Source organism: Lactuca virosa, chromosome 1 (genome assembly GCF_052849685.1).
Source record: "Lactuca virosa cultivar CGN04683 chromosome 1, Lactuca_virosa_CGN04683_v6, whole genome shotgun sequence".
Classification (NCBI taxonomy): Eukaryota; Viridiplantae; Streptophyta; class Magnoliopsida; order Asterales; family Asteraceae; genus Lactuca; species Lactuca virosa.
In genome coordinates, this window is record NC_136426.1 from 16,415,380 (window position 1) to 16,426,711 (window position 11,332).

The 11,332-nt window shown below is 34.2% G+C and overlaps 1 protein-coding gene across 1 annotated transcript; it reads left to right on the forward strand.

Annotated features, from left to right (window-relative positions):
* The first annotated feature begins 213 nt into the window (after positions 1-213).
* On the forward strand, positions 214-10,595 carry LOC145133446 (transportin 1). The gene is made up of 29 exons (XM_079068392.1): positions 214-627; positions 2,153-2,440; positions 2,523-2,612; positions 2,719-2,796; positions 2,890-2,970; positions 3,303-3,353; positions 3,531-3,616; positions 4,648-4,714; positions 4,833-4,889; positions 4,972-5,001; positions 5,096-5,155; positions 5,277-5,390; positions 5,473-5,586; positions 5,815-5,913; positions 6,064-6,189; positions 6,271-6,345; positions 6,432-6,503; positions 6,746-6,856; positions 8,130-8,213; positions 8,298-8,405; positions 8,500-8,601; positions 8,739-8,801; positions 8,881-8,955; positions 9,029-9,100; positions 9,205-9,329; positions 9,425-9,476; positions 9,553-9,621; positions 9,702-9,761; positions 10,108-10,595. The coding sequence occupies exons 1-29, from the start codon at positions 442-444 to the stop codon at positions 10,189-10,191; spliced, it is 2,679 nt and encodes an 892-aa protein (XP_078924518.1). The 5' UTR covers positions 214-441; the 3' UTR covers positions 10,192-10,595.
* The last annotated feature ends 737 nt before the right edge of the window (positions 10,596-11,332 follow it).

An 11,332-nucleotide genomic window follows, 5' to 3' on the forward strand; every position in this document is an offset into this window, starting at 1 on the left:
GAACTTTCTATGTCTGTCATATTTATCAATTCGGAAACAACATTAAAAGCTTCTGGCCCCCGCATAGCGGGGTAACCTTTCTAGTTTTAATTATAATTGCAAATATCGGCCTTGTCTAATAATACCAATGAAAAGTCAATATTGTCCTTCCATTTTGGTTATTTAGTGATTAAGCTAAAAATTTCGTGTAGTTATTGAAATTACGGGTTTACCAAAATAAAAGAAAATTAAAAGAAGAGAAAATGGGAACAGCCCCACAAAAAGGGCAAAAACCGAAACCCCTGTTCTTGATTTGAACAGAGCGCAGTCGTCATCGGCATCTCTGAAACGAAGAAATTTCACATCTTTGTTAACCAAATTCAACCCCTTCCCTCCTTTATCCATCCCCACAATCCAGCATCAGCACCTGCTAATAAGTGAAAAACCCTTTGCTCATCAAGTATGGCGGCGGCGGCGGCGGCGGCTACATGGCAACCTCAAGAAGGAGGGTTCAAGGAGATCTGTGGGTTACTAGAACAACAAATATCTCCTTCTTCCGATAAATCACAGATATGGCAGCAGCTCCAACACTACTCCCAGTTTCCCGATTTCAATAATTACCTCGCCTTCATCCTAGCACGCGCTGAGGTAATTTTGGTTTTGTTCGTACTTTTTGATACAGCCGGTAGGGTTTGATTAGGTTCGTTATTGTTAAATTACATCTCTTTGCTCCTAGTTCATCATAGAGACCTCAGACTTTGTGGGGTCCAGTTAATTATACGGTGGGGTTTTTAGTTGATGTGATCAGTTGTAGATGGTGCTTGATCATTTAAGATTGACTTTACGTGTACTGTAGTCCAGGTTGCAGTACCTAACTTGATATCTTTTTCCAAGCACACTAGAATTCTATAATTGAAATCCTATGACGTTTTAGCACATAGACTTCTGAATATACCGGTTGGAGCAGGAGATTTGTAGCAAGAGGAGATTGGCAGGAGAGTGTTGGCAAAGTTTGACATTGTGGAAAGCAGGGAAGAGAGTTTTCAGCGTGTGGAATAAATTAAAGTTGGCATTAGATAGGTGTGCAAGGATGCCAATGCCATTCATGTTTTAGGAACCCTAGATAAGCTTGCAATATATATCTTATTGGGTTTTATGACCTTATAATATCTTTTGAGTTCAGTTTTTAGTATCTGTGCTAGCTTGGGGTAAGGGTTTCTTGCTGTACTTCTTGAACTTAAATAAAACGACATTGAGAAAAGCATTCATTGAATCTGCTTTTTGGAATTACTCTCCTCATTGTTGATCATTTTAGAAAAGCAGCACTAAAGTTCATAAGTTGGAATTGTATAGTGACTGATATATATATATATATATATATATATATATATATGTTCTTTCAAGACTGAATCTTTATGTCTATATCTTTTGAAACCCTGAGTCTATTCATCCAAAGTTGAAGTGGTATTGCTCTCTCCTGGTTGGAAGCGACTGTTATGTTGATCATAATAGCTTTAGGAAATTATCTTTTAGTTCCAATTCTACTTTTAGGTTTTCCTACTTGTTTCAGAAAACTAGGTTGGCCATAGAGTCATTTTATGTTGAAAAGTTGCAATGGGCAAAAGTCAGAAATCTACAAATCAACAACCAAACATGGTGTATATTATTAGACTCTAAGCATTTGATATTTCATATTATGGTTATAACTTATAAATGATATTTCTATCGAGGATTTTCATCTGCAATCCAGGTCGATTGGGTTGGTTTTTTCTTAAGGGGTGATACATCATTAGTTTTTTCTTGATAAAAACTGTTAGTTACTAGGAGTTGATTATACTCACAAGCAGTTGTTGAAGGCAACTTATAATGGATTTTTGTCTAAGACGTAAGTGAATTGTTAGCAGTAATTATTCATTAGAAATTTATCATGAAACAAAAAACCGATAGCTGTTTCCATTATATACCACTTTGCTTGAAATTCACAAAAGCAGATAGTTATGCATTTGTAGAGAATACTTGATAGTCTTCCTTAAATCTGTCATCCCTTTCCATATGGCTTTATTGGTTTCATATTGATGGTGTTTATTTTTTTGTTTGCAAGAGTGACTAGGTGAAGGGGAAAGTTCTTTGATATGCGTGTTCTTTGGGTTGATATGACATGTATAATTTACAGGGTAAACCAGTGGAGGTCAGACAGGCAGCTGGATTGCTTCTGAAAAATAATCTTAAAACTGCATTCAAGTCCATGCCTCCAATAAATCAGGAATACATAAAAGCTGAGCTGTTACCATGTTTAGGAGCATCAGATAGACAGATCAGATCTACATCTGGAACCATCATTAGTGTTCTTGTTCAACTTGGAGGTGTTTTAGGATGGCCTGAGTTGCTGCATACCCTTGTCAAGTGCTTGGATAGTACTGACTTAACCCATATGGAAGGTGCCATGGATGCTTTATCTAAGGTATTTCTTGTCTACATCTTCATGTCATCTTAATTTTTTTGAAGAGAATTCACTTCCATATTGAAATTGCTATAAAATACAGATCTGTGAAGATATTCCTCAAGTGCTGGATGCAGAAAATCCTGGATCATCTGAAAGGCCCATTGATGTATTCCTCCCAAGATTACTCCAGGTAACACGTTGTTCTTGTTATTATGATTACTTAGTTTTTGTTTCTTTTTGAACATTTGTTCTTTTTCAATATCTCATGATCTTAAGTGTTGTTTTTTTTTGTACAGTTATTTCAATCTCCACATGCCACGCTTAGAAAGCTTGCATTGGGTTCTGTAAATCAATACATTATGTTGATGCCACCGGTAAAAGTTATTTGAACATTTAACTTTTGACTAAATTACTTAAATTGCAACTGCAGAAAATACTAATTAGCAGACACTTCAACTTTTTTGCAGGTTTTGTACATGTCTATGGACAGTTACCTCCAAGGTTTGTTTGTTCTTGCAAATGATCCATCATCAGAAGTACGGAAATTGGTAAATATTTCTCCTCCCTGACATCAAGTCATCTACCCTTTTTAGCCTATGTTCAGAAGGGTTTTTAGTAAATTTTTAATCATTTTAGATGTTCCCATTAACAAACTGTTTCTTTTTTTCTTTTGATAATAGTACTTTTCTTTGCGTCTTAAAATTGAACAATTATGCTGTGATCAGCTGCAGTTTTGTGAAACATACATCTTTTCTTTATAACGAGTTTTGCAATCATAAACTTCATGAGTTTTTGGTTCTGTTTTTTGTTTGAATTGGAGTTATGTTCTTATCAAGTGCTGCTTTTCATCATTAATAATAATTACTCACATGGTGGATAGGTTTGTTCGGCTTTCGTTCAGCTAATTGAAGTTCGTCCTTCTTTCCTTGAGGTGGGATTTTGTTTTTAGTTTTCTTTTTTACTTTCCATATTCATTAATTACATATATTTCTACTCTTTTGTTGCATTAGTGTTTCAGTGGACATTTCGATTTTTGGTCATGTACAATTCTGGAATCACCTTTCTCTTTCTTATCTCATATTGTTCAACATGATTTTGTGCTCTGCAGCCACATTTGCGTAATGTTATTGAATACATGCTACAAGTGAACAATGATCCTGATGATGAAGTGTCACTTGAAGCCTGTGAATTTTGGTAACCTGTTATCTATTTGAGCCCTCTAAACCATTATTGTTCTTCTCTTTTTAGGGGGTGTTTGTGATTGCTTATTTGAAGTGCTTATTGACTTATTGCAGTTTGACACAAGTATTAAGTTATTTTACGTGTTTGGATAGGAGAATATCAAAAGCATTTGATGACACCGGATAAGCTAATAAGCACTTTTACAAATAAACATAAGTTGTTTTGAATAAGCAAATCCCAAACACCCCTTAATAATCTCCTGCTTTACATGTCAACTTTCTCTAAACACTTGAGGTCTAAGGTAGGCTGTTTTCCAGTTTTTCAATATCTCTTGATGTGGTGCTAAAACAATTGTTGAAGGGATGTTAATACATGAGGAAAATGACAACTGGACTTGGCTGTTGTACAAATGTTATGAATGGATCTCTCTCTTTATGATCCCTGCATAGCAATATTTATAAAGTTGCCATCTTCTTGCAAAGCTAATAAGAAATTTGATTAACTTTTAACTACTAGTATGATTTAAAGGCATAAATATAATTTTCCTCTTTGAGAAGACGTTATTCCCTTTTCAAGTTTTGTTTTTTGCATTACTCGTCTTTTGTCTTTTATTTTGTGTTCTCTTTTTTTTTTTTATCTATTTTGTTCATCTACTGTTCTCTTTATTGTTTTCTTATTGGTTTTTCGTATCCGCATATCTTTAAATCTTTTTCAAAGTATGCATCATATACTAGTGACTTTTTGTGTTTTATTTATTATGAGTATGCTAAAAATGATTTATGCAACCATTTTTATATGTTTACAACAGCTCCAAATAAATGTAGTTGCTACATATGTCAGTTTTATGAAATTTCATGGCTTCATGTCATGAAACAATGCTTACATAGCTTCATACTATTATTAAAATTACGGTTTGATGAAGTTTAATCTCTATCAATCATTATGTCAAACAGTAAATTTGGTTAAAGTATGATGCTATGATCTTTTGTCTGTTATACTTGTTATCTTTTCTATGGTAGCCTTCTAAAATATTAAATTGGCAGGTCTGCATATTGTGAAGCTCCATTGCCACCTGAGAATTTAAGAGCATTCTTGCCACGTCTGATTCCAGTATGTTGGCCTTCCTCATTTCTTTAGCAATATTCTTCAACTTTTTTTTTTTTTTTTTTCCGTGTATTGTCTATACCTTTTGTTCTATGTGTTTCATGGTTATATGGATAATTGGTAGGTTTTATTGACAAACATGGCTTATGCTGAGGATGATGAGTCACTACTTGATGCAGAGGTCAACTCTTTTCACTGACTTTATTAATTATGAATACATGACTACTTTTTTTGCATATCATAACTTAAATTTATAATTGCAGGAAGACGGCTCTCTTCCAGATCGTGACCAGGTTCTGATTTCTGTCTCTATTTAGACCTCTTTAGTATATGCTTCTTAAAGCATATGATTCTTGAACAATTTTCTTATTTACATTAGCTATGCAGGATTTGAAGCCACGTTTTCATTCATCACGTTTTCATGGATCGGATGATGCTGAAGATGATGTATGTGGCATCTTTCTTTCTGAGAGTTGATATTTCTTTTTAAAATTCTACTCAATCAGCTGATGCGATAGTTTTTGATTAAGAATGGTTATCGATGACACTTTTGTACATGCAATTATAGGATGATGACATAGTGAATATATGGAACCTCCGAAAGTGCAGTGCTGCTGCCTTGGATATAATCTCTAATGTGTTTGGAGATGAGATTCTTCCAACTTTAATGCCTTTTGTCCAGGTGACTGTTTGATTAGGCTATTTGTTTGCGATTGGTTTACTTATTAGTCATGAAAAAACATGCAATTTTATGGTCTGTGTAGGCTAAGTTATCCAAGTTAGATGATGAAAGCTGGAAAGAGAGGGAGGCTGCAGTTTTAGCTCTTGGTGCCATAGCAGAAGGTTGCATCAATGGTCTTTATCCTCATCTCTCAGATGTAAGCTCCATACTTAGATGTTGATAAGCTTGAGATTATACAAGGCATTACATGAGCAAACTGATATCAGTATTATGATCTGTAATAAAATTTGGATACTTTTTCAAGCACAAATATTTTTTGCTCAGATAGAGGATATATTTTCATTGCCTTATTTTTCTATGGTTCTTGGTGTCCTCTTGAAGTTGAAAGATTGACAATTTGTAATTTTTTATTATTTTGTTGCAGATTGTAGCCTTCCTCATCCCCCTTTTGGATGATAAGTTTCCTTTGATAAGAAGCATTTCTTGTTGGACACTTTCGCGTTTTAGCAAGTTTATTGTTCAGGTATGATAATGATCCTTTTAACTATAGTATCAGTGTACAACTCGCTCGCTTTTATGAAATGACATTATTTTTGAAATCATCTGAACATGGATCATTGAATTTGTACTCTGAAAGTCAGATGTTGATTAGTTATTTGGTTTTCTGCTTCAGGGCATTGGTCATCCAGAGGGACATGAACAGTTTGAAAAAGTTCTGACAGGCCTTTTAAGAAGAATCTTGGATAATAACAAACGTGTGCAGGAGGCTGCTTGCTCAGCTTTTGCAACTCTTGAAGAGGTGGTTGTTGAGGAAACAATAAGTCATAATTTCAGTGGTCTGAAAATGAAACATATAATTTAAAATATCTTTAAATTTCAGGAAGCTGCTGATGAATTGGGACCACGCCTGGAGATCATACTGCAGCACCTAATGTGCGCCTTTGGGAAATATCAGGTTGATTCACAATCTTGTGTTGATTGTGCTTACAAAGACATTGTTTCACTTTATCTGAAGTTTCATGTTTTTCATGGTGTATGTAGAGGCGGAATCTCAGAATTGTTTATGATGCCATTGGTACTTTAGCAGATGCAGTTGGAGGGGAATTGAATCAGGTAATGCATATTGATGTCGGACAAGTGTTGTAATTTTAAACGTGGAACAATGTGGGACAAGAGACCTGCTATCGATTTCTCGTCTGGGAAAAAGACGTGAATGCCCTCCTCATGTCCTATCTAACAAATGCAGGCTTATGGTCTTGGCTGTGTTTTATATTATCTCTTACTTCATTGCTTTATCTTGAGTTTAAAGCCTGAATGGATTTCATTTACATGGTAAACATGATTGTGATTTGCAGCCTAAATACCTTGAAATTTTGATGCCACCATTGATTGCAAAGTGGCAGCAGCTTTCAAATTCAGACAAAGATCTTTTCCCACTTTTGGAGTGCTTTACATCCATAGCACAGGTATTGTTTCTGTTTCTTATCAGTTTTATTGTAAACATTATATATAAGTTACAAAAACTTATAAAAAGTTGCAAAAAATGCATCATTTGAGTTTGTTAATATAAAAATTACAAATGTATACTTAGATAACTATTTTTATATTATATACATAGGAAATAAGAAAAGACAACATAGGAAAAGACAAAAAGTAAAACAAAGAGAAAGAAATGCAAAAAAGAACTCCTCCACCCAACGGTTGTTAGTGTTTAAATAAAAAAACCAAAAAAGTAAGAGGCCTTCAGATAAAGCCCAGGCCCGGTCCAAAAAAAGCCCAGTCTCCAAAACATCTAGCATACCCTGTTCATCATCAAACTTGAAAAAGAAAAAGCTTTGATCCTTCATCATTACATCTTCTAGGACAGTTTATCCATAAATTACAAATGTGATTGCTAACTCTCTTTCCAATAAAATATCATCCATATAAGGAAGGTATTTGAATAAAGGTAGGTTCCATGTGTCCCATGAGTTCCTCTTCATTTGACCTGAAAACCCGAGCCCCATTAAAATGCCCTAGTATTTTGAACCAATGGGAATTTGTCATGTGTAATGTTGTTAACCAATGGGAGCTTGCCATGTGTCCATGCTTGTCTCCCACTGAGGACTTGTCTCCACTATGCATTTGGTGTCCTTACATGCGCATGTCTGATGTCCTCCCATACCATTTTGGAGACCATGATCTACTTACTTACTACCCTGAAATGTGGTTGGCTCATATCCATCCACCTGCTTGCTTTTAATTGGTTGAACATGGATGGCTCTTTCATCTTCCACTACACCATCCACCTATCCAGATTTTGATTGCCTACCTACCTTCACCTATCTTTATGGTGTTTGATTGATTTATTCTTAATAATGCTTGGTGGTTGGTGTTGGTGAAGTTAATAGCTCAAACAAACTGCTGCTTTGTGGTGGTGAAGCGGCGGCATATTTTTCCGGCATCATTTTTAATACATACAAAAATTAAGATTAAACTAAAAAAATCCCTACAAAACACTCAAGTCTCCATTGTTTATTTACATCTGAAATACACTTTATATAACATTTTAAGATGAAAAAATATTAATTAAACTTTAAAAAACAGAAAGAAAAATATAATTATATCTGAGATGCGTATGCAAAAAACTTATGTGTATGCATATATTTACAACCCATACACTACAAATTGGACCATAAACAAGTATATGTTATCACATTATTTATTGTTAGAAAAATAACATGTTTCATTGTCTTTCAGGCATTGGGTAGTGGATTTGCACAGTTTTCACAACCTGTTTTCCAGAGATGCCTAGACATTATCCATACTCAACAGCTGGCCAAGGTTGTAGATACAAAGTTTTATTGTTTTATGAATCACTCATGTCATATACAGCTTCTGATTAATCTGGTGTATTTTTTTTTGCAGGTTGATCCTGCTACAGCTGGAGTCCAATTTGACAAAGAATTTGTAGTTTGTTCATTGGATCTTCTCTCTGGACTCACCGAAGGTCTTGGCAGTGGAATTGAGAGTCTGGTATTCACTTTTCCCCATAATGAATTTCAGATATTCATAAATTGTAGGATTTTGATCATTTTACTTAATATGCCTTGCCACGTTTCTTCTACAGGTTTCACAAAGTAACTTAAGGGATCTCCTTCTGCAGTGTTGCATGGATGATGGTTCTGATATCCGACAAAGTGCATTTGCATTGCTTGGAGACCTTGCAAGGGTAATTTGGGAATATTGTTAGCTGATCTCATTAAGCTTAGTTGTGAACAATGATTTATGTAATTGTTAGCTATATCACATCAGAAAGTAACTTACTTTTTGGTATTTTTTTTTTTAAAAAAAATAAAATAAAATTAGGTTTGTCCAATTCATTTGCGCCCTCGCCTAGCTGAGTTTCTCGAGGTATCTGCTAAGCAACTGGTATGGCGACAAATATCAATTATCTTTTTTATAAATGTCAAATGTCTTTTCTTTTAATACCAATTTACACATCTTGCAGAATACACCGAAGCTGAAGGAAACCATTTCTGTGGCAAACAATGCATGCTGGGCTATTGGGGAGCTTGCAATTAAGGTGGTGCATTACACAAATGTCATATTTAAAAAAAAAATGATTCTAATTAAACTTTAAATTTAAATTGCTTCAGGTTAACCAAGAAATTTCTCCAGTGGTGATGACAGTAATATCATGCTTAGTCCCAATCCTTCAGCACGCAGAGGTGATTTATTTTGTTTTGTGTTTTATTGCTTCATTTTATTTCTATATAATTTTGTTTATTATCTGAATCATCATCATCTAGTATTTGTTGATGTTATTTCTCAGGGGCTTAACAAGTCACTGATTGAAAATAGTGCAATCACTCTGGGTAGACTTGCATCGGTTTGTCCTGAGCTTGTATCACCTCACATGGAGCATTTCATGCAAGCATGGTGCATTGCTTTAGCAATGTAAGTCCAACCTCATTTATTTATTTCTTTCATTTCCTTTTAAAAATCATTTGACAATGCTTGTAAATTTAATAGTAATTTCTTAATGTCAACAGGATTCGGGATGATATTGAAAAGGAGGATGCTTTTCGAGGTCTCTGTGCAATGGTATGCATATCTGCTTTTGTTTGGTTTTGACATTTGATTTGATTTGAAGCAGAAACTTATTTTTATTTTTTTGCAGGTGAAAGTGAACCCATCAGGGGCTTTAAGTTCACTTGTTTTCTTGTGTAGAGCCATTGCTAGTTGGCATGTAAGTTTTTTCTTCATTTCAACCATTACCATTACCATGCATCTACAGTCTACTTATATTATTTTGACTTGCACTTGCAGGAAATTAGAAGCGAGGAGCTACACAATGATGTTTCACAGGTACTCCTTGGTTATAAACAGGTATGATCTTTCATCTTTCTCTTTTTTCACTCATACTTCTTTTTTACCCATAATAGCAATCTATTTACATTTCTCTACTCATCTCAGCAATTTACTATATATACATTTTTTACACCTAATAGCAACGTACTTACATTTTGGCTATGCAAACACTGGCGATGATGTACTTTATATGTTACATATTGCTATTCATGGTAAAACGATTCAAGTATATTACTATTATGGGTAAATGAATAAATATTACTGTTAACATGTTTCACATTACTTATTGCTATTATTAGGTAAAAAGACTAAAATATGTTGTTATTTCCAACAATTTGCTTTATTATTATATTATATATGACAGATGCTGAAGAATGGAGCATGGGAGCAGTGTATGTCGGCTTTGGAGCCACCTGTAAAAGAGAGGCTCTCAAAGTATAAAGTATAGTTGTGAGTTGAGTTGGTTGGTTGGGTTCATTTGATTTTTCATGCATTCTTTCAGAATTCAGATCGTGTTGTGCATTATCTCTCTCTTTATCTTTGACCTGAGGACAAAAAAGTCAAGATTTGCTTTTCCCCGATGCAGTACAAGATTTGGTGTACAGGGGCTTGCAATTGCGTCGCATTTGGGATTATTTCTTTTTTTATTTTATATATTGCAATTTGCTGCCATGGATTTTTTTTAAAAAAAAAAATTGAATCACTTGGACTTCTGAGTTAGTTTGAAGTTGTATTTTGAATGTAATTCTTCTATTGAGTTGAGCTAATCACTTGGTAATTGTGAATGATTTTTGGGGATGGCCGGTTTTATGGGCGTATGTACACTATGAATGAATGTGTTTGTTTGGTTTCTATTTGTTCTTATGATTTGGTTCACTTCAAATTTTCTTTCTTTTGGTATATGTAAAATGGTTGTTTAGTTTATATTGGATTGTTATTTGGACCAAAGTCAATGATGATGTTTGTACATGAGAATATGTATCACAAATTGCTTCACTTTTTACAAACCAAAAGATAAAGCCACCATTCATAACCTTTCACCCACTGTAATTCTAACATAACTATATGAAGGTCGTCAATATTTGGATCGTATTATGATCCAGTTTGGCATAAGATCGTATTTGGGTATCTGGGATTGGAGATCATAATATCCTACCATTCCATCAAATTCTGAATTTAGCCTTCACATATTTTACCTTCTATTTTTCACTTTTTTGAATTGTAAAGTATTAAAAAGGTAGGGTAAAAACTTTAGAATTTTTTTCCACACTTCAACGACTTACTTGAGTAACTCAAAAATTAGAAGCATTATTAGGAAGTAACCATAAAGATTCCCATGTTCTAATTTTTGCTGAATGCTATAAGTTCCATATCGTCAATTGCACATAAATTACTATGATGAACGACAGATGGAAGAAAATATATTTTTCATCGTTTAAACTTATAATTGTCATTTTTGGTAGGATCTTAGGATCAAGATTGAAGTCCCATGTTCTAATTTCTGCTTAATGCTATAAGTTCCATATCGTCAATTGCACATAAATTACTGAGATGGACGACAGATGGAAGAAAATATATTTTTCATCGCT

What these genes read in the sequence shown, in the direction of transcription:
- LOC145133446 (XM_079068392.1), top strand. Translation starts at nt 442, where the DNA reads ATGGCGGCGGCGGCGGCGGCGGCTACATGGCAACCTCAAGAAGGAGGG. An exon ending in TCCTCCCAAGATTACTCCAG is followed by an intron (nt 2,613 to 2,718) that starts GTAACACGTTGT and finishes TTTTTTGTACAG; the next exon opens with TTATTTCAATCTCCACATGC. An exon ending in TCTTGCCACGTCTGATTCCA is followed by an intron (nt 4,715 to 4,832) that starts GTATGTTGGCCT and finishes GATAATTGGTAG; the next exon opens with GTTTTATTGACAAACATGGC.